The following is a 19154-nucleotide window of genomic DNA, read 5'->3' as shown; positions in this document are numbered from 1 at the left end:
GAAAGATAGATTTTAAGTGATTGCAAGTGATGATGCATAAACATCAGGATTGGTTACAAAAGAAAATAAAAGTAATACACAAGGTAACTGAACTTAAAAACAGAAGCCTTCCTCACCATATGCTGTAGTAAATTTCACAGGCTGCATTTCCTTTCAATCTTGGACCACTCCCCCCCTTAGTTCAGTTCTTTGAGAGTCATTGATGTCATGAGCAGAGAGATGGGAGGAAGAGAGGTGAAGTCAAGTGTTTTCCTCCCTCTTTATAATTCAATTTCTTATGCTAGAATCATCCTTGCTGAGCATCTGGACATAAGGTTTGAGTCTCCTTGTGATTAAATGTAAATTTCTTGTTCACACCTTGTCCCCTGCTGGAGGATGGCCGCTTAAGTAGGTGATGGCCCTTTAATACCTATCTGGGGTGCTAGTATGTCTTTGTCTCTGAAAAACTGGTTTATGGGTGCTACCAAAATGACAACATATTTCACTAATAGTCATACAGTAGAATCTTATAACTTCTCATAGAGTGTCGCTACGCATATAACAAGGTAATATTCTGAAGATTATGACTTTTCAAATGATCCCTCACAAAGCATACTTTGTACAACATTCATCATAGTCTTGTAAAAGTATAATAGTATAGAGCAGGGGTGGGCAAACTTTTTGTCCCGAGGGCCACATCTGGGAATAGAAATTGTTTGGCGGGCCATGAATGCTCACAAAATTGGGGTTGAGGTGTGAGTGGGGGTGAGGGGTCTGCTGGGGGTGCAGGCTCCGGGGTGGGGCCAGAAATGAGGAGTTCACGGTGTGGCAGGAGGCTCCGGGCTGGGGTGGGGGAGTGAGGTCCGGGGGGTGGTGGTGTGAGGGCTCCAGCTGGGGAGTGGAGGCTCCCAGCAGCGCTTACTTCAAGAGGTTCCCAGAAGCAGTGGCATGTCCCTTCTCTGGCTCCTACCTGGAGGTGTGGCCAGGTGGCTCTGCGTGCTGCTCCGTCCGCAGGCACGTCCCTGCAGCTCCCATCGGAGCACCGGAGGGGGCCATTGGAGCATGTAGGAACTAGAATGGGGCCATGCTGCGGCTTCCAGAAGCCACATGGTGCAACCCCCAACCCTGCATCCCGGCTGGAGCACCGGAGTGCGCTCCCCAGCAGGGGCTCACAGGCTGGGTTAAAATGGCTAGAGGGCCGGATCCAGCCCACGGGCCGTAGTTTACCCACCCCTGATATAGACCGTCACATGCTCACTTGGAACAGAGTGCAGGATTGGAGCCTAATGCATGTGCTAAATGCTAAGCACCTGAGCAGTTCCATTGAACTCAATGGAATTTTTAAATTAAACGTGCATAAAACTTGGCAGGATTAGAGCCTAAGATTTGTAACCTCTGTGGGATCTGTATTTGTGTGTGTTCTGTGAAGCACCTATTCACACTCATGGGGGCTATAAACTGGTAAGTAATAAGTACGTCTTTCAGCAGGATCATGAGTTACTTTGCCTTGTAGCCTTTCTTTATTAGGATTGAATATTTATATAGAAGTAGTGGGCAGAGACCTGCAGATGGGCTCTGCCTCCCTTGTGCTAGGTGCTGCACTAATACACAAGGCATGGTTCCTGTTCCAGAGTCAATGACCTCCGCCCTATAATAAACTCTGCACATCTGTGTCCATGGGGAGTCCCTCTGAAATCAATGGGGTCCCAGCAGGCACAAGCATCTGCCCTCATGGAGCTCATTGCAGGATTGCTGCCTAAAGTGACAAGAGACACAGGCAGGGTGGGAGAGGAGACAGTAACATATAGACTCAAAAAGAACAGGAGGACTTGTGGCACCTTAGAGACTAACCAATTTATTTGAGCATAAGTTTTCGTGAGCTACAGCTCACTTCATTGGATGCATTCAGTGGACTGAACATCTCCACTGAATGTCCACTGAATGCATCCGATGAAGTGAGCTGTAGCTCACGAAAGCTTATGCTCAAATAAATTTGTTAGTCGCTGAAGTGCCACAAGTCCTCCTTTTCTTTCTGCGAATACAGACTAACACGGCTGCCACTCTGAAACACATATACTGTTTGCAAGGCAGGGTGGTCTAATGGATGGGGCACTGGACTGGGGAATAGGAGATTTGGGGGCAGATCCTCAGCTTGTGGAAGCTGTCATAGCTCCTTTGATTGTAATAGAGCTGTGATAATTGCCACCAGCTGAGGTGCTGCCCCTAGGCTGTATTCCCAGTTCTGCCACCGATTTTGGGCAAATGACTTCACACCTCTGTGCCTGAACCCCTCCCTTGTCCTGCCTGTTTCCATTGTCAGCTGTTCAGGGCAGGGGGGCTGGCTCCTCAGTGTGTGTTTGGTGCCTAGCTCTCAGAGGGGTCCTCTAAGAGCTCATGTCTTTCTTCCACACACAATAACAACATCTACACGTTTGCAAGATGTGCCAGCCCCATCTTCTCATCTGGCTAATAAAGCATGCTAAGGAAACCCAGGCAGACCGAGCAGTGGAAGGACACCTGGATTATGGATCTTCCTTGACAGGATTTTTTTTGGGGGGGGGGGAGGGGGGTTCAGCGCACGTGTGGGGTTTTTGTGTGTGTCAGCCCCATACCACAACCCCAAGCCTACAATCCAGGTGTGTGTGTGTGTGTGGTGCTGACACAGGCACAGTTTAACCACCCTCGTGTGTGTTTCAGCCCGGCAGGATTTCATTGCTCGCCCCCCGCAAGCAGCGGGGCTGCTCCCCAGCCGGGTAGGGAGCCCGCTGACTGCCTGAGCGAGGGGGCTCCCCTGGACTTCCACGCCAGGGCAGGGCGCTGTGACAGGCTGGAAAGCGGCCGATCCCTGCAGCTCCCAGCCCGCCCCTTTCCCGCTGTGTGGGGCTCACACACACACACGCCGCCCGGCCCTCCCCCGCCGCTCGCCCAGCCCGGCCGGACAAGGACACGCTTCCCCAGCCCGCTGCCGCCGCCTGCCCCGGGACAAGCCAAATGTCCTCGGCGCCCCTCCGCTCGCCCACCCTGCGGCCCCACAGGATGAAGAAGGACGAGTCTTTCCTGGGCAAGCTCGGCGGGACCCTGGCGAGGAAGAAGAAAGCGAAGGAGGGTGAGTCCGCCGGGAGCCGGGGGGTAGAAAGTGAATCAGAGCAACGTGACTTGCAGCAGCTGCTGCGGGCTCCCCCCCCCCCCCCGCTGGCCAGGGAAACGGGGGCAGGGACGCTTTGGAACAACCCCCCCCCTTAGTTATTTCCATGGGCTTGAGGGCAGAAGTGGGGGGCAGAGAAAGGGGGGCAGGTTTGGCGCCCTGCTGGGGCGGTGCGTGCCAGGCCTGGCCCGCAGGGGCGGGCTGCGGAGAGCGCGCTCGGCAGAGGCAGCAGCCTGGTAGCGCGGCGGGGCTGGGGGGCGCTCGCAGTCGGGGGCCAGGCGTCCGGGCAGCACGGAGAGGTTTGGGGGAGCGGTCGCAGCTCAGCTTGGTTGCGGGGGCAGCGCTCAGTACAGACCGGCCCTTGTGTAGCCAGTACTAACGTCAAAGGCTGCAGGGTCATGCCCCGGATCTAACATAAAGCGCTGAGGCTCTAGCTCGCCGAATATTGGGAATCTTCAGTGCTTACTACGAGCTCTTCCTTTATTTACTCCTTGTTCACTTAGGCAGGACGAGCCGCTTCCACTTCTTTTTCTGTCTAGTTTTACTTCCCAGCTCCCATGCTCTTGCACGTGGGCTCTCAGTGAGGAGTGATAAGCCCGACGCTTTTTTTCTCTTGGAAAATGAGCTCATCGTTGGGAAAAGGCTGAGAGCCACTGCTCCAGCACAATGCTGTGGTGTTGGGCTTGCAAACAGTGCAAGAGACCCTGTAAATCCAGCCAGCTTTTTTCCAGGGCTGGTCTACACTCTGTTTTGCTACAGGCCTACCTGTTTTGGCTCGGGGTGTGACGGGATCCCTTTCCTTACTGCAGTGAGTGTTCACAGTGCCCTGCTGCCATGGCACAGCTGCTGTGTTGCAGCTGTGCCGCAGTTGTGATTAAAGTGTAAACCTAGCCCTAGTGTGGACACAGTTGTACTGGTATAAGAGCCAGGTCTCCACTATAAAGTTTTGCTGGCGTAGCTATATTGGTCACTACTTTTACTAGTATAGTTTATTTCTCTTGGAGTGAGGGGAATAAGCTATGCCAGCTAACGCACAGTTTTGCTCATATAAATTGCATCCACACTAAGGCCTGGTCTAAGCTGGAAAAGTAAATTGGCTTAACTACATCAGTCAAAGGTGTGAAAAATCCACACCTCTGAACAATATAGCTAGGTCATTTTAAGTCCCCTTGTAGACAGTGCTAGGTTGACAGAAGAATTCTTTCCTTGACCTATTTCAGAGTAACAGCTGTGTTAGTCTGTATTTGCAAAAAGAAAAGGAGTACTTGTGGCACCTTAGAGACTAACCAATTTATTTGAGCATAAGCTTTCGTGAGCTACAGCTCACTTCATGGGATGCATACTGTGGAAAGTGTAGAAGATCTTTTTATACACACAAAGCATGGAAAAAATACCTTCCCCCACCCCACTCTCCTGCTGGTAATAGCTTATCTAAAGTGATAACTCTCCTCACAATGTGTATGATAATCAAGTTGGGCCATTTCCAGCACAAGATTTGTAAGAGTGTTGGGTCATCCTTCAGGATAGGTTGTAGATCCTTAATAATGCGTTGGAGAGGTTTTAGTTGGGGGCTGAAGGTGACCCAACACTCTCACAAATCTTGGGAGACAGGCCAGTCCTTGCCTACAGACAGCCCCCCAACCTGAAGCAAATACTCACCAGCAACCACATACCACACAACAGAACCACTAACCCAGGAACCTATCCTTGCAACAAAGCCCGTTGCCAACTGTGCCCACATATCTATTCAGGGGACACCATCACAGGGCCTAATGACATCAGTCACACTATCAGAGGCTCGTTCACCTGCACATCCACCAATGTGATATATGCCATCATGTGCCAGCAATGCCCCTCTCCATGTACATTGGTCAAACTGGACAGTCTCTACATAAAAGAATAAATGGACACAAATCAGATGTCAAGAATTATAACATTCATAAACCAGTCGCAGAACACTTCAATCTCTCTGGTCATGCGATTACAGACATGAAAGTTGCGATATTACAACAAAAAAACTTCAAAACCAGACTCCAGCGAGAGACTGTTGAATTGGAATTAATTTGCAAATTGGATACAATTAACTTAGGCTTGAATAGAGACTGGGAGTGGTAAGTCATTATGCAAGGTAACCTATTTCCCCTTGTTTTTTCCTACCCCCCACTCCCTCAGACGTTCTTGTTAAACCCTGGATTTGTGCTGGAAATGGCCCAACTTGATTATCATACACATTGTAAGGAGAGTGATCACTTTAGATAAGCTATTACCAGCAGGAGAGTGGGGTGGGGGAAGGTATTTTTTCATGCTTTGTGTGTATAAAAAGATCTTCTACACTTTCCACGGTATGCATGCGATGAAGTGAGCTGTAGCTCACGAAAGCTTATGCTCAAATAAATTGGTTAGTCTCTAAGATGCCACAAGTACTCAAGTACTCCTTTTCTTTTTTCCTTGACCTAGCTGCCTCTTGGGGAGGTGAGTTACCTACGCTAACAGGAGAACCCCTCCCATCAGCATAGGTAGTGTCCATTTTAACTATGGACAAACCCTCATGGCGGTGATACTGGTTTAACTGTATCAGAATAGTTAAAATGATGCAACTTTTGTGTAAACAAGAAGATACTGTAATTAGATTTTGTAGAACTAGTTTTAATTCTTTATAAACTAAACTTAAATTTTCCCCTAAACTAATTGACAACGTCCTTTTTAAGGATAACTCACTTTCTTGCCCTTTGATTCTTTGACTCTGAATGCATGTCTAGTCCTATATAGGAGGTATCCCTCAGCATCATCATCCTTATTCTCAAACAACTGATATCTGGTAGCAGAAAATCCAAGTGTCATTTCCTTATGTTTGAATCTAATTTTGACGTTTTTGCTAATCAGAGACGTTCTTGGCTCTCGTCTAGATTAAGATTGGAGGTGAAGGGGAAGGGGATAAATCACTTCATTTGAAACTCCTTTCACTTAACTATTGAAATTGTACAAAGAAAAGGATGCATCCGATGAAGTGAGCTGTGACTCACGAAAGCTTATGCTCAAATAAATTTGTTAGTCTCTGAGGTGGCACAAGTACTCCTTTTCTTTTTGCGAATACAGACTAACACGGCTGCTACTCTGAAACCTATTGCAATTGTGTATGTTTTAATTACACTTAATTATTCTATGAACAGCAATTAACTGTACATTTTTTTTTTAAAATATAAATGTTTGGCATCCAAACTTGGATCAAAGGAGATGTTGCTAGGCCATACCAAACCACAACCCGGGAGAAGAAAAGCCATTTCCTTTGATTAGTATACTTTTTTAATCCAGAGTTGCTCAGACTTTGTCCCACTATTCCATTTCTGAGGTACTGAAGAAATATAGTCACAACGTCCCCTGATATAAGTCAATTTCAAAATATACAACTAAGTTTTTGGTTTTTGAAGGTGACTCTTTGAGCCTAAATAGGTTGCCAGCATCACTTTTAAACAAACAATTTCCACATTGTATTTTTCAGGACATCCGATGCTGCAGTCACTTTTAGATGAGGCCAAATGCATGTTTTGCTGAGCTTGCCTATTATTTTGCCAACTCCTGTAGTGGCCACAGCTCCCGCTGGCTATAGAATTCTTATTTTAATTATTGTCTTTTGTGTTAGATGGAAACTGCTTGAGTTGTATTGCTTTTCTTGATGGGAAGGAAATCTAAATTTGTGACTCTTTCCTTTAAATGGGATGAATGGAAATGAAGAAAAAAAATAATTTCCGCAGACCTGTGTAGTTACCAACAATTTGTTTATTTCATGCTTACGTTCTGGCGGGGCCAGCATTATGACTTTGAGGGCATGGAGGTTATTCACTGTAAGGGGAAGTGGCTTCCATTCCTTTAGCTTCTTCTGCCTTCTTCCCTACTCCAGCCAGCTATTTCTTTCAACCCGCCAAGGCACAAATGCAGTATGTGACAAAGATCCAAAATGAAAGACCCCAAAAATGCACATACAGGAAACTTGAAACAAATGGTGGGTTTCACTTCTTTCATATAAATAACCTTTTCTCTAACCTTAGTGTAATGATTCCAGTGTTGCAGACTCCAAGCATTTAAAAATCATGAGTTGCATCTAAACAATTCATGAGATTGGCTTAAAAATAATGGGATTTTTTTTTTTTTAAAGTGTTAGGTTCTTTGCCTCCTGGTTTTTGATGCTTTTGGGTGCACATTTTCAAGCTTTGCTCTGCAAACATCAGGGCTAGAAACTGCCTTTTTAAAAATAAAAATAAAAGCTGGGATTCTCCCCTAGTGATACACTTTCAGGAACTACAGATTTACACACACCAAAAATTGTGAGACTCAAGATAACGTTGCCTGAATTCACAGACTCATGGAAACGTAAGACTGGGAGGGACCTTGAGAGGTCATCTACATTGGCACTACTTTGTTTCTGGATAGTTCTGGTCTAAATTTTCATTAATAATGTGAGAGGGCATGGAATAGGGGGAACTTTAAGACTAAAATGAGTGCCGTCCCTTGAAATGAGATGTTTGAAAAGTATGTGGTCAGTCCCATTCTTCTATGGTTGGGAATGTGGGAAATTGCTCACCAGAAATCCCAGGGGCTCTCCCAAAACATATGAGTTAGTGTAATGCCAATGGAGTTACATACCCAGCAGTGGTCAACATTAATGAGGCCTATTACCAATAGCCTGTACTGGGGATAGTATATTCGAAAAAGTGTCTTTTGGTGAATAAGTTGTATCTAATGTTAAAAAACCAACTACAGACTCCAAGACTACAATTTTGTATTCCATTGGGTCAGAGATAGTTGTGTATCCAAATCTCTATTCCAAGCATCTCTGAAACTATCAGTTTTTAGCAGAGACAAGATGGGTGAGGTAATATTTTTTTTTTATTGGCCCAAATTCTGTTGGTGAGAGAGACAAGCTTGGCATACAATATTTGGCAGAATTTTTTTGGACCAGAAAATCATAAAAGGATACTGTTGGCAGAGTAAATCCGGGAAGTTTCCTCCAAAACCATGGAGGTTTTGGAGTTCCCAATGCATCTGGTCCAAATACATTCATAAGTAAATGCTTTAACTGGAGATATGTCCATGCTCTAGAGCAGGGCAAGCCAAATTGTTGCCAAAGATCTACAAATGGTTTAAAGTTGTCATTGGCAATTAGGTGCGACATAGTCATCATTCCTCTGCCCTCCAGTCCCTCCACATCAAAGTTTTGCCAACGATTTTCAGGCTAGGATTGCTCCATTGGACTGCCTCTACATGGAAGAATAGATGGAAGCAGAACCTCCTAGCCAAGTTTGACCAAGCTTGCCTCACAGCTGTTGTGGGAGCTCTGGAGCCATCAAATCTATAATAATTTGATCCTACAATGCCTGAACGGGAGACGGGGTGTACCAAAAAATTACACTCCTTTAACTCCCAATCCACTGATGTTCTGTGCTGAACTAAATTCCTCCTGCTGCTCTGCGGTTAGCTAGAGTTTGTTTATTTAATTTAGATTAAATTATTTGAAAAGATGCCTATCCAAGGCTTTAGGCACTTTAACACCTCATTAATAATACACTGAAATCCCAGGAGCATTAAAGTAATAATTTCAACAGGAATTCAGCCAGCCACCTACAAAAACTCCTTTCTCTCCTTTTGTCATTGTGTGAGCATACCCTCAGCCCTCTCTGTAAACCCTCTCAAACAGATGGTTTTTGCAGCCTAGCTTGAAGGATACCAAATTCAGGCTATTCTGGACCAAAAGTGTGTGTATGGGGCATTCCACAGACCCATAGCCTTCGGAGAGAACACCCTGCCAGCTGTCCTCTCTCTTTTCTAACAAGGGGGATCCAGCTCTAGCACTCCTGCTGCCAGCAGCTGTGACAGTATGGCACAGGGAGAGAGGTGGTCCCTCAGGTAGGCCAGTCCCAAGCATTTAGCGCTTTATAGGTCATTAACCAACACTCCATGTGAAGACCAATGGGCAGCCAGTTTAGATCCCAAAGCACTGGTTAATGTGTAGCCCACATAGGGGGCACGTTGCAGTCATCTAATCCTGAGGTGACAAAAGCATGGATCGCTGTTCAAAGTCCACATCTGAATGAAATGACCAGACGCAGGTGGCAAAAAACTGACATCTCGCACCACTTGTCCCGTAAACAAGGGTGATGTGAGAATAGAACTGGTGAAGAGCGCACCTAGGGGGCCGCCTCACCAGTGGTGAAGGACAAAAGAGCAAACCATAAAGGGATTGCTTTTTGGAGGAACAAGGTTTCTTGTTTGACACTTTTGACAAACAAGACCACTTTGACACTTCCTGGCCTCTGACACCACGGGCTAACTCCACATTTCGAATCCTACCATCACCTGTGCCACACAGCCTGACTGGCCAGAAGTTTCCCACCGAGGGATTCTCATCTTAGTGATCTCTTACTTTGCTGGCTTCTCACCGCAACAGGAGCAGCTGACTCAGTCATAACATGTTACTGATCCCCCATCTAAATCCCTCAACACAAATGTAATAGGGTGGTCTGCCCCTTAAAGGGCCAATGAGGCCAGAGATCAGCCAGCCCTGTGCTGGAAGAGGAGCCTGGCAGGCAAGTGCTGGGAATCAGTTGACCCGCTTGGCAGTGTCAGATGATTGGGCCTAATGATTACCAGATAAGGGATGCAGCTGAAGCCTGGGAGGTGATGAGTCTTGGCTCGGTGGAGGTGCTCACTGCTAACGGTATGTCTATGCTGCAATTAAACACTCGTGGCTGGCCCATTTCAGCTGACTTGGGCTAAGGGGCCGTTCAGTTGTGATGTAGACTTTCGGGTTTGGCCTGGAGACTGAGCTCTGGGATCCTTCCCCCTCGTAGGGTCCCAGAGGCCGGGCTCTAGACCGAGCCCGAATGTCTACACCGCAATTGAACAGCCCCTTAGCCCAAGCCCCATGAGCCGGAGTCAGCTGACACAGGCTAGCTGCAGGTTTGTAATTGTAGTGTAGACATAGCCTAAACTGCCAGGGCCCCCACAATCTGGTTTGAGAATAGGACTGTTGTTTCGTTTGTCACTCAGCATTTTTGTGTTGGACAATAAATAGAGTCCTTAGGTAAGGGCTATGAACTGATCTGTGTGTGGCTTGTTATCTTTCCCTGGCTGGTGACTGAGTTTACAAGCCTACAATAAATGATCCACTATCTTTTTTTACCGCTTTATTTATTTAGGAATTAACAGATCTTAGCTATGTAAATATTGGAGACAATACAATCATCATTCCAACAGTTATCTTTTGTTAGAGAAACTTTACACAGTAATATAACAACCAGATCTCTCTATTTAACAACATGTTATGTTACAGAGTGAGCACCATTTTGCTTCCCATGGCATGAAATGATCCAGTATTTAAAACAAAACAAAAACCCTAACGTTCTTCCCCTGTCCCTTGCAGAGTGTAATGCTGATTGAGAGAATGACTTCTGACGACAGATCTACGCTCAAACTGCTGCATTGGCGCAGCTGCATTGACTGTACTGTTTAAGTGAAGATGCTCCTATGCCAGTGGGAGAAGCTCTTCTGTCCACATAGTGCTGTCCGCCCGGGGAGTCAAGTCAGTATGACTGTGTCGCTCAGGGGTCTGGATTTTTCACACCCCTGGGCGACTTGTTTATACCAATATGGGTCTGTAGTGTAGACCTGGCCTGAGTAACCAGCAGGAAAATCCCTTTCAGCAAGAGTTCATGTGCTTTCAGATTAGTTCAGATGCTTACATTTTGTGCTCTGGCTGGTGTTTGCTTCCCCAGAACCTGGGCCTGGACCTCAGCTGATCATTTAAAGGAGTCGTTTAGCTGGTGAACTTCTTCCATTGCCAAAACCTAGCAGGTCAGTATTTCCCACTGCATCACAATTGTCATTCTTGGTCGCAGTCTTGTCTGCTCTGGGGATTTGTTCTGGCTACAGCCATTGCTGGTCTGCAGATTTCAAGCAGGGGTAACTTATAGTAGTGTTGACTGTCTATACCAGAGGTTTGCACTGGTGCAGCTATGCTGTAGACAGGCCCAAAGTACGGCCAAGGACAAGCTGATAGCTCAGCCCTGGAGACGTTAGGCATCAGGGTTGAGGCATGTACTGGGATGGTGCATGGAATCCTGCACTCCTGCTGCCTTTGCTGTAACTTTTAGTCTGATGTGTGTCGTCTTCATTTTATGACCAGGGGTACAGAGTGCCAAATAACTGCAAGCGGCTGGGCACTGTTGTGGTATTTCTTGCCAAACAGGAAACCTCTTGAGTTAACCTGTTCCTTGCAAATCCTGGAGGTGGAGCTTGAGACAGGGTTCCACTAAGTACTGCCGTACGGTGTCTTGGCCTGGTGTTCCGTGTGTTTAGACTGTTACCAGAGACCAGTGTTGTTAGATCTTGCTGTTTATCGTCACTCACTGTGTGAAGGGATCATATTGTGTGTAATTTGGAAGCTTGTGTTTAAATGTAGGTGGCAATGGATTCATCAGTGTAGGGGGAGGAAAATAAGTAGGGCCCTGATCCCTCAATCCTTGTACATGCAAGTAGCCCCACTGAAGTTAAGGGGACTGCTTGGATAAGGAGGTGCTACTTTTACAAGTAAGAGCTGCAGGATTGAGCCCTTCCCTAGCTACAATAGTGATTCTGAGCCTCTTCCTCAATGATGCTCTGCCTTTCTGTGTCTGTGAACTGGCTCTTGTGTCTTGTTGATGACTGTGGGAGTCCCTCCCATCCGTGTTCCATAGAGTCACGTTCCATAGCAGGAAACAACTAATACTGTAGCTCTTCTTGTATCCTCCTTATCTTGTTAACAAGGCACTCTGTGTCCTTTTTGTTTCCTGCCTGGCCGGATGTTTGCTCCTCCTCCCGTTTCAAAGTTCTTCCCCTCTTGGCCACCATTGTGTGCCATGTGGAAATAATGAGTAAAAATTCTTGCCGCAGGGTCTGCAGTGACATTTCTGACAAATGATCGCAAACCTCAGGGCCAGTTTGGAGGATCATATTTCACAGCTGCAATACAATTGAAATGCCATAGCCATGAAATGCAAACTTTAAGTGGAAGAACAGACCAGACAATTCGTACATTATTTCAACCATTGGGTCTGCAGCTCTAGTGTTCCTAAATAAAGAGCAAATTAATAATAAAATGGAAAACGTTCTAGGTATTAAATGCCATATTTCACCAATGTTGTGTATTAGATAACCCATTATTTGTGCAGGATACTTCCAGTTCCAATAGCTATTTAAGAAAAGCATTGGTGGTGGATAGAGCACTAGAATGGGAATGTTGAAACCTGAGTTCTGTCCCTGGCTCTGGCACCGACCTGCCTTTTGACAGCACTTCACCTCTCTCTGCTTTGGTTTCCTCCGGTGTAAAGTAGGGAGAATGATACTTAGTTCGCTTCTTGTAAACTCATCTCATGAGATCCGTGGATGAAAAGCACTGTAAGAGCCAAGTGTAATTTATTGTTCATGTATGCCCAGCGAGGTATTCTGAGGTAATGGAAGAGTGGCACACAGCTTTCAGTGTCAGAGTTGGAAACACTGATTTCTAGTTGATCTGCATATGAAAGGGTGATATATTAACAAAAAGAAAGAGCGAGAGAGAGACAGCGCAGAATCTTTGGTCTGCACTTGGTTAGCTTTTATGATCCATTTACGCAGCATCACTGCTGCTCATATCTGTATAAAGTTAAATAAGTAGATCAATGGTGGAATGAAAGCTGGTTAAGCAGAACTGATTGTTTTTAGAAGGGGAATTTACATGTTTTATGTTGTTAGAATTATACTTTTAAAATGATACATGTACCTATATGGAGGCAGGTGACATTCCTGCCTTGATGGACACACACTGGATTGAGTCCAACTTATTCCCCTTCCTAGTGTTTCCTTAAATAACAACAAACATGAATTTGCTTCTGAGCTTGGCTGTTCATAGGATTCTACCATTCAGGGCCCCTCTGCCCCTGCCACTAGTTCCCTCTGCGTTGGGTCAGGTATACACTTTAAAGTTTTGCTGGCATAGCAGTGTCAGTTAGTTAGGAGTGTATTTTTGTTGTTGTTGCTTTTTTTAAATGACGTAGCTATGCTGGCAATGCTTAGGGTTGCCAACTTTCTTATCGCATAAACCTGAACACCCTTTCTCTGTCCCTTCTCCAAGGTCCTGCCCTTGCCCAGCAGCCCTGTCCCCTGCTCACTCCATTTCCCCACCCTCACTCACTTGCTCATTTTCACTGAGCTGGGGCAGGAGAGTTGGGTGCAGGAGGGGGTTAGAGCTATGGCTGGGGATGCGGGCTCTGGGGTGGGCCAGAAATGAGGGGTTCAGGGTATGGGAGGGGGCTCCGGGCTGGGACAGGGGATTGGGGTGCAGGAGGGGGTGAGGGCTCCATCTGGGGATGCTGGCTCTGGGGTGGGACTAAGGATGAGGGCTTTGGAGTGCAGGAGGGGGCTGCGGGGTGGGGCAGAGTGTTGCGGTGGGGGGGTGAGGGCTCCAGCTGGGGGAGCGGGCTCTGGGATGGGGCTGGGGATGAGGGGTTTGGGGTACAACAGGGGGCTCTGGGCTGGGGCTGAAGGGTTTGGAATGTGGGAGGGGGTTGGGGTGTTGGAGGGGGTTCGGGTGGGGAGCTTGAGGGGCTTCAGGGTGCGGGCTCCAGGAGGGAGTTTGGGTGTGGGAGGCGGCTCAGGGCTGGGGCGGGGGATTGGGTGGCTCCCGAGTCCACAGAACACCAGCTCCTCGGTGGAGGTGAGGCCAGGCGGCTCTGCGCACTGCCCTCGCTCGGAGGCGCCACTGCAGTTCCCGGCCAGTGGGACTCCGTCTAGGAGCTGAGGGACACGTTGCCGCTTCTGGGGAGCCTCGCGGAGCCAGGCAGGGAGCCTTCCAGCCCTGCACCAACTGGACTTTTAATGGCCTGGTCAGTGGTGCTGACTGGAGCTGCTAGGATCCCTTTTTGACTGGGTGTTCTGGTCGAAAACTGGACACCTGGCAACCCTAGCAATGCTGTATATGCAGTTATACCAGCAAAAGAATTTTTTTGCCAATATAGTTTATTTCATTTAGGAAACTTGTCTAAGTTATACTAGCAAAAGCTTTTAAGTGTGGACAATACCTCTGAGAGAAATGGTGGATCTTTTTATATATCTTGGATCGTAGCTAAAAACCTTCACTTGGTCTGGCAGGAGCAAGAGTCAGCAGAATAGCTCTGCATCTTTATTAGAGCAGGTTGAAAAACAAACACCCTTTTTTAAAAAAATTGAAATACTGAAGTTGGTTTTATTTCAAAGTGTTTTGAAATAGCTTTTTTTTGTTTTCACTAAAATTTTTGGATTTTTTTAAAAACTTTTTTCAGAAATGGTAGCAAAATAGTTATCAAAATACTTAATTTACAGAAAATCAGTTTTCACAACTGTTTTTAAAAATACTGTTGGAGGGGGAAAAGGCATTTTATAGACTGCTCAATTCCTTTGTGGTGGTTGACTTGTGGTGGTTTAGGCTGGACTATATCTGCAATGCCTGAAATCATAACTACTTCAGTGCTTTTTATGGATTGTAACATACCAGGGCTCTTTATTAATGTAAATTTTATTCAAGTGATTCACAGCTCAGTACTGTGGGAGTACAGAGGGCTTATTCAATACAGTTCTGAGTTTTATATACACAAGGAGTATTGTAAAATTAAATCTCTTTGGCATATTTTAAAAGCAGCCGCCTAGGCCAAACATTCGCATATGATTGATGTTTATCCTGTCATCTTTTCACTCTCTGCAGCAAACCAAAATTGCCTCCATCATTCTTCACCCAAGAGTATGTTCTGTCTGGTCCAAAATGTTCTGCTTTTAAGACTTGATTGAAAGCCCATTGAAGTCAATGGGAGTCTTTCCACTTACTTCACTGGGCTTTGGATCATGCCTTTATTTCACAAGAACAGGGGCTCAGCTAGTGAACTCCTTCCATTGCCGAAATCTATCAGTTTCTAGGTAAGGGTTTAAGAGCCAGGTGAGGCAGACTCTGCTTGCTGTAGGGTTCAGTGTTTTAGCAGCTTCAGGCTTGCTGCTCAGCCTACGTGATAACTTTATCTACAGTGCAGAGAGGTTTCCTGATACAGGAAGTACCAGGTATACATATGGTCAATACCGTGGACACAGAAGTCCAGAGTTTCAAACTTGAGGGCATGGGGAGTGAGTAAAAATATGACTGAGATTTTCAAAGTTGCCTAGGGGGATTTGGATATCCAATTTCCATTTAGAATCATAGAATATCAGGGTTGGAAGGGACCTCAGGAGGTCATCTAGTCCAACCCCCTGCTCAAAGCAGGACCAATCCCCGATTAAATCATCCCAGCCAGGGCTTTGTCAAGCCTGACCTTAAAAACATCTAAGGAAGGAGATTCTACCATCTCCCTAGGTAACGCATTCCAGTGTTTCACCACCCTCCTAGTGAAAAAGTTTTTCCTAATATCCAACCTAAACCTCCCCCACTGCAACTTGAGACCATTACTCCTTGTCCTGTCCTCTTCTACCACTGAGAATAGTCTAGAACCATCCTCTTTGGAACCACCTCTCAGGTAGTTGAAAGCAGCTATCAAATCCCCCCTCATTCTTCTCTTCTGCAGACTAAACAATCCCAGTTCCCTCAGCCTCTCCTCATAGGTCATGTGTTCCAGACCCCTAATCATTTTTGTTGCCCTTCGCTGGACTCTCTCCAATTTATCCACATCCTTCTTGTAGTGTGGGGCCCAAAACTGGACACAGTACTCCAGATGAGGCCTCACCAATGTCGAATAGAGGGAAACAATCACGTCCCTCGATCTGCTGGCTATGCCCCTACTTATACATCCCAAAATGCCATTGGCCTTCTTGGCAACAAGGGCACACTGTTGACTCATATCCAGCTTCTCGTCCACTGTCACCCCTAGGTCCTTTTCTGCAGAACTGCTGCCTAGCCATTCGGTCCCTAGTCTGTAGCGGTGCATTGGATTCTTCTGTCCTAAGTGCAGGACCCTGCACTTATCCTTGTTGAACCTCATCAGATTTCTTTTGGCCCAATCCTCCAATTTGTCTAGGTCCCTCTGTATCCTGTCCCTACCCTCCAGCATATCTACCACTCCTCCTAGTTTAGTATCATCCGCAAATTTGCTGAGAGTGCAATCCACACCATCCTCCAGATCATTTATGAAGATATTGAACAAAACCGGCCACAGGACCGACCCTTGGGGCACTCCACTTGATACCGGCTGCCAACTAGACATGGAGCCATTAATCACTACCCGTTGAGCCCGACAATCTAGCCAGCTTTCTACCCACCTTATAGTGCATTCATCCAGCCCATACTTCTTTAACTTGCTGACAAGAATACTGTGGGAGACTGTGTCAAAAGCTTTGCTAAAGTCAAGAAACAATACATCCACTGCTTTCCCTTCATCCACAGAACCAGTAATCTCATCATAGAAGGCAGTTAGATTAGTCAGGCATGACCTTCCCTTGGTGAATCCATGCTGACTGTTGCTGATCACTTTCCTCTCGTGTAAGTGCTTCAGGATTGATTCCTTGAGGACCTGCTCCATGATTTTTCTGAGGACTGAGGTGAGGCTGACTGGCCTGTAGTTCCCAGGATCCTCCTTCTTCCCTTTTTTAAAGATTGGCACTACATTAGCCTTTTTCCAGTCATCCGGGACTTCCCCCGTTCGCAACGAGTTTTCAAAGATAATGGCCAATGGCTCTGCAATCACAGCCGCCAATTCCTTTAGCACTCTCGGATGCAACGCGTCCGGCCCCATGGACTTGTGCACGTCCAGCTTTTCTAAATAGTCCCTAACCACCTTTTTCTCCACAGAGGGCTGGCCACCTACTCCCCATGCTGTGATGCCCAGCGCAGCAGTCTGGGAGCTGACCTTCTTCGTGAAGACAGAGGCAAAAAAAGCATTGAGTACATTAGCTTTTTCCACATCCTCTGTCACTAGGTTGCCTCCCTCATTCAGTAAGGGGCCCACACTTTCCTTGGCTTTCTTCTTGTTGCCCACATACCTGAAGAAACCCTTCTTGTTACTCTTAACATCTCTTGCTAGCTGCAGCTCCAGGTGTGATTTGGCCCTCCTGATTTCATTCCTACATGCCCGAGCAATATTTTTATACTCTTCCCTGATCATTTGTCCAATCTTCCACTTCTTGTAAGCTTCTTTTTTATGTTTAAGATCCGCAAGGATTTCACCTTTAAGCCAAGCTGGTCGCCTGCCATATTTACTATTCTTTCGACCCATCGGGATGGTTTGTCCCTGTAACCTCAACAGGGATTCCTTGAAATATAGCCAGCTATCCTGGACTCCTTTCCCCTTCATGTTATTCCCCCAGGGGATCCTACCCATCAGTTCCTTGAGGGATTCGAAGTCTGCTTTCCTGAAGTCCAGGATCCGTATTCTGCTGCTTACCTTTCTTCCCTGTGTCAGGATCCTGAACTCAACCAACTCATGGTCACTGCCTCCCAGATTCCCATCCACTTTTGCTTCCCCCACTAATTCTTCCCGGTTTGTGAGCAGCAGGTCAAGAAAAGCTCCCCCCCCCAGTTGGCTCATCTAGCACTTGCACCAGGAAATTGTCCCCTACATTTTCCAAAAACTTCCTGGATTGTCTATGCACCGCTGTAGTGCTCTCCCAGCAGATATCAGGAAGATTAAAGTCGCCCATGAGAACCAGGGCGTGTGATCTAGTAGCTTCTACGAGTTGCCGGAAGAAAGCCTCGTCCACCTCATCCCCCTGGTCCGGTGGTCTATAGCAGACTCCCACCACTACATCACTCTTGTTGCTCACACTTCTAAACTTAATCCAGAGACACTCAGGTTTTTCTGCAGTTTCATACCGGAGCTCTGAGCAGTCATACTGCTCTCTTACATACAGTGCTAGTCCCCCACCTTTTCTGCCCTGCCTGTCCTTCCTGAACAGTTTATAACCATCCATGACAGTACTCCAGTCATGTGAGTTATCCCACCAAGTCTCTGTTATTCCAATCACGTCATAATTTCTTGACATCACCAGGACCTCCAGTTCTCCCTGCTTGTTTCCCAGGCTTTGTGCATTTGTATATAGGCACTTGAGATAACCTGCTGATCGCCCCTCATTCTCAGTATGAGGTAGGAGCCCTCCCCTCACAGACATTCCTCCCTGTGCTTCCTTTATTTATTCTAAAGGTGATTAGGTTTCCAAATCCCTTGCACGTGGATGAAAATCTCAGCCTGTGTTTATGAATTTGGAAGTGTGGGGTGTTATGTGAGGATACATGGGACATAGAGAACCCTTGATGACTACTTGTTAGGGACATCAGAAAAGCTAAGAACACAGTACACTGACACTGGCATATACCATAAGAAGGACCCACTGCTTTCATATAGCAGTGTCTCTTTGGGACTTTTGACCATCATTACAGTTGGTAGAGCCTGTAACTGGAGCTGCTTTATGCTTCCCCTGTTAACCTCAGAGTTGTGCACCGCCGTTTCATATTTTCAACCATACCGTGTTCCTGTTTCAGTGGTTCATCTTCCTCAGCACATCAGCAAACTAAGAGGCATCCCTCAAACCCGTTATGTTTTTTTTAGAAGACTTAGTGACAGCAGGAAGTAGGGAAGACAAAAGCTGGTTACCCGCAGGCTTTCCCTTGCACTGACCTCAAGTCATCAAAGCAGTCATGACTTCAGCAGATTTTGTTCTCTGACATCTCGGGCTAACTGGATGCAGTTATTTATAATTTACTGCAGAAGCTAGTGACTTAAAAGTCAGCTTGCTGTATCTAAAACAGAAAAACCTGACCTGCTAGTCAACCTGAATCTGTGCCCCTTGGGACCTGATTGATGCAACAGGCTATGTCTAGTCAGCGATCATTGTGTCGATTCTATTGATGCCTTAGTCTGAATGGTTCTCTAATGGAGCTCTTATGTTTTCATTACCAGCTGACATTTCCCTCCTCCCCCAGTATAATCTCTATCCAGTTTTTATTGTCGCATGAGGCCTCCATGACTCTGAGTAATGTGGTGATTGGTGACAACTTGTGGCAGCAATACTC

General features: G+C 46.5%; 1 protein-coding gene across 2 annotated transcripts in view; it reads left to right on the top strand.

The window, feature by feature from the left end:
- The first annotated feature begins 2477 nt into the window (after window positions 1-2477).
- PARVB (parvin beta) overlaps window positions 2478-19154 on the top strand; it is a 97759-nt gene continuing 81082 nt past the window's right edge. Inside the window, exon 1 of one of the 2 annotated variants that reach the window (XM_007061748.4) lies at window positions 2478-3085. In XM_007061748.4, the coding sequence (XP_007061810.1) occupies window positions 2971-3085 (115 nt within the window). In that variant the 5' untranslated portion in view covers window positions 2478-2970. Of the gene's footprint in view, window positions 3086-10615; window positions 10973-19154 lie in introns of those variants that run through there. The other variant, XM_027824222.3, reaches the window with a different exon arrangement.

Source organism: Chelonia mydas, chromosome 1 (assembly GCF_015237465.2).
Source record: "Chelonia mydas isolate rCheMyd1 chromosome 1, rCheMyd1.pri.v2, whole genome shotgun sequence".
Lineage (NCBI taxonomy): Eukaryota > Metazoa > Chordata > Testudines > Cheloniidae > Chelonia > Chelonia mydas.
Note: the sequence above shows the minus strand (reverse complement) of the source record. Positions and strands in the feature narration are given on the sequence as shown.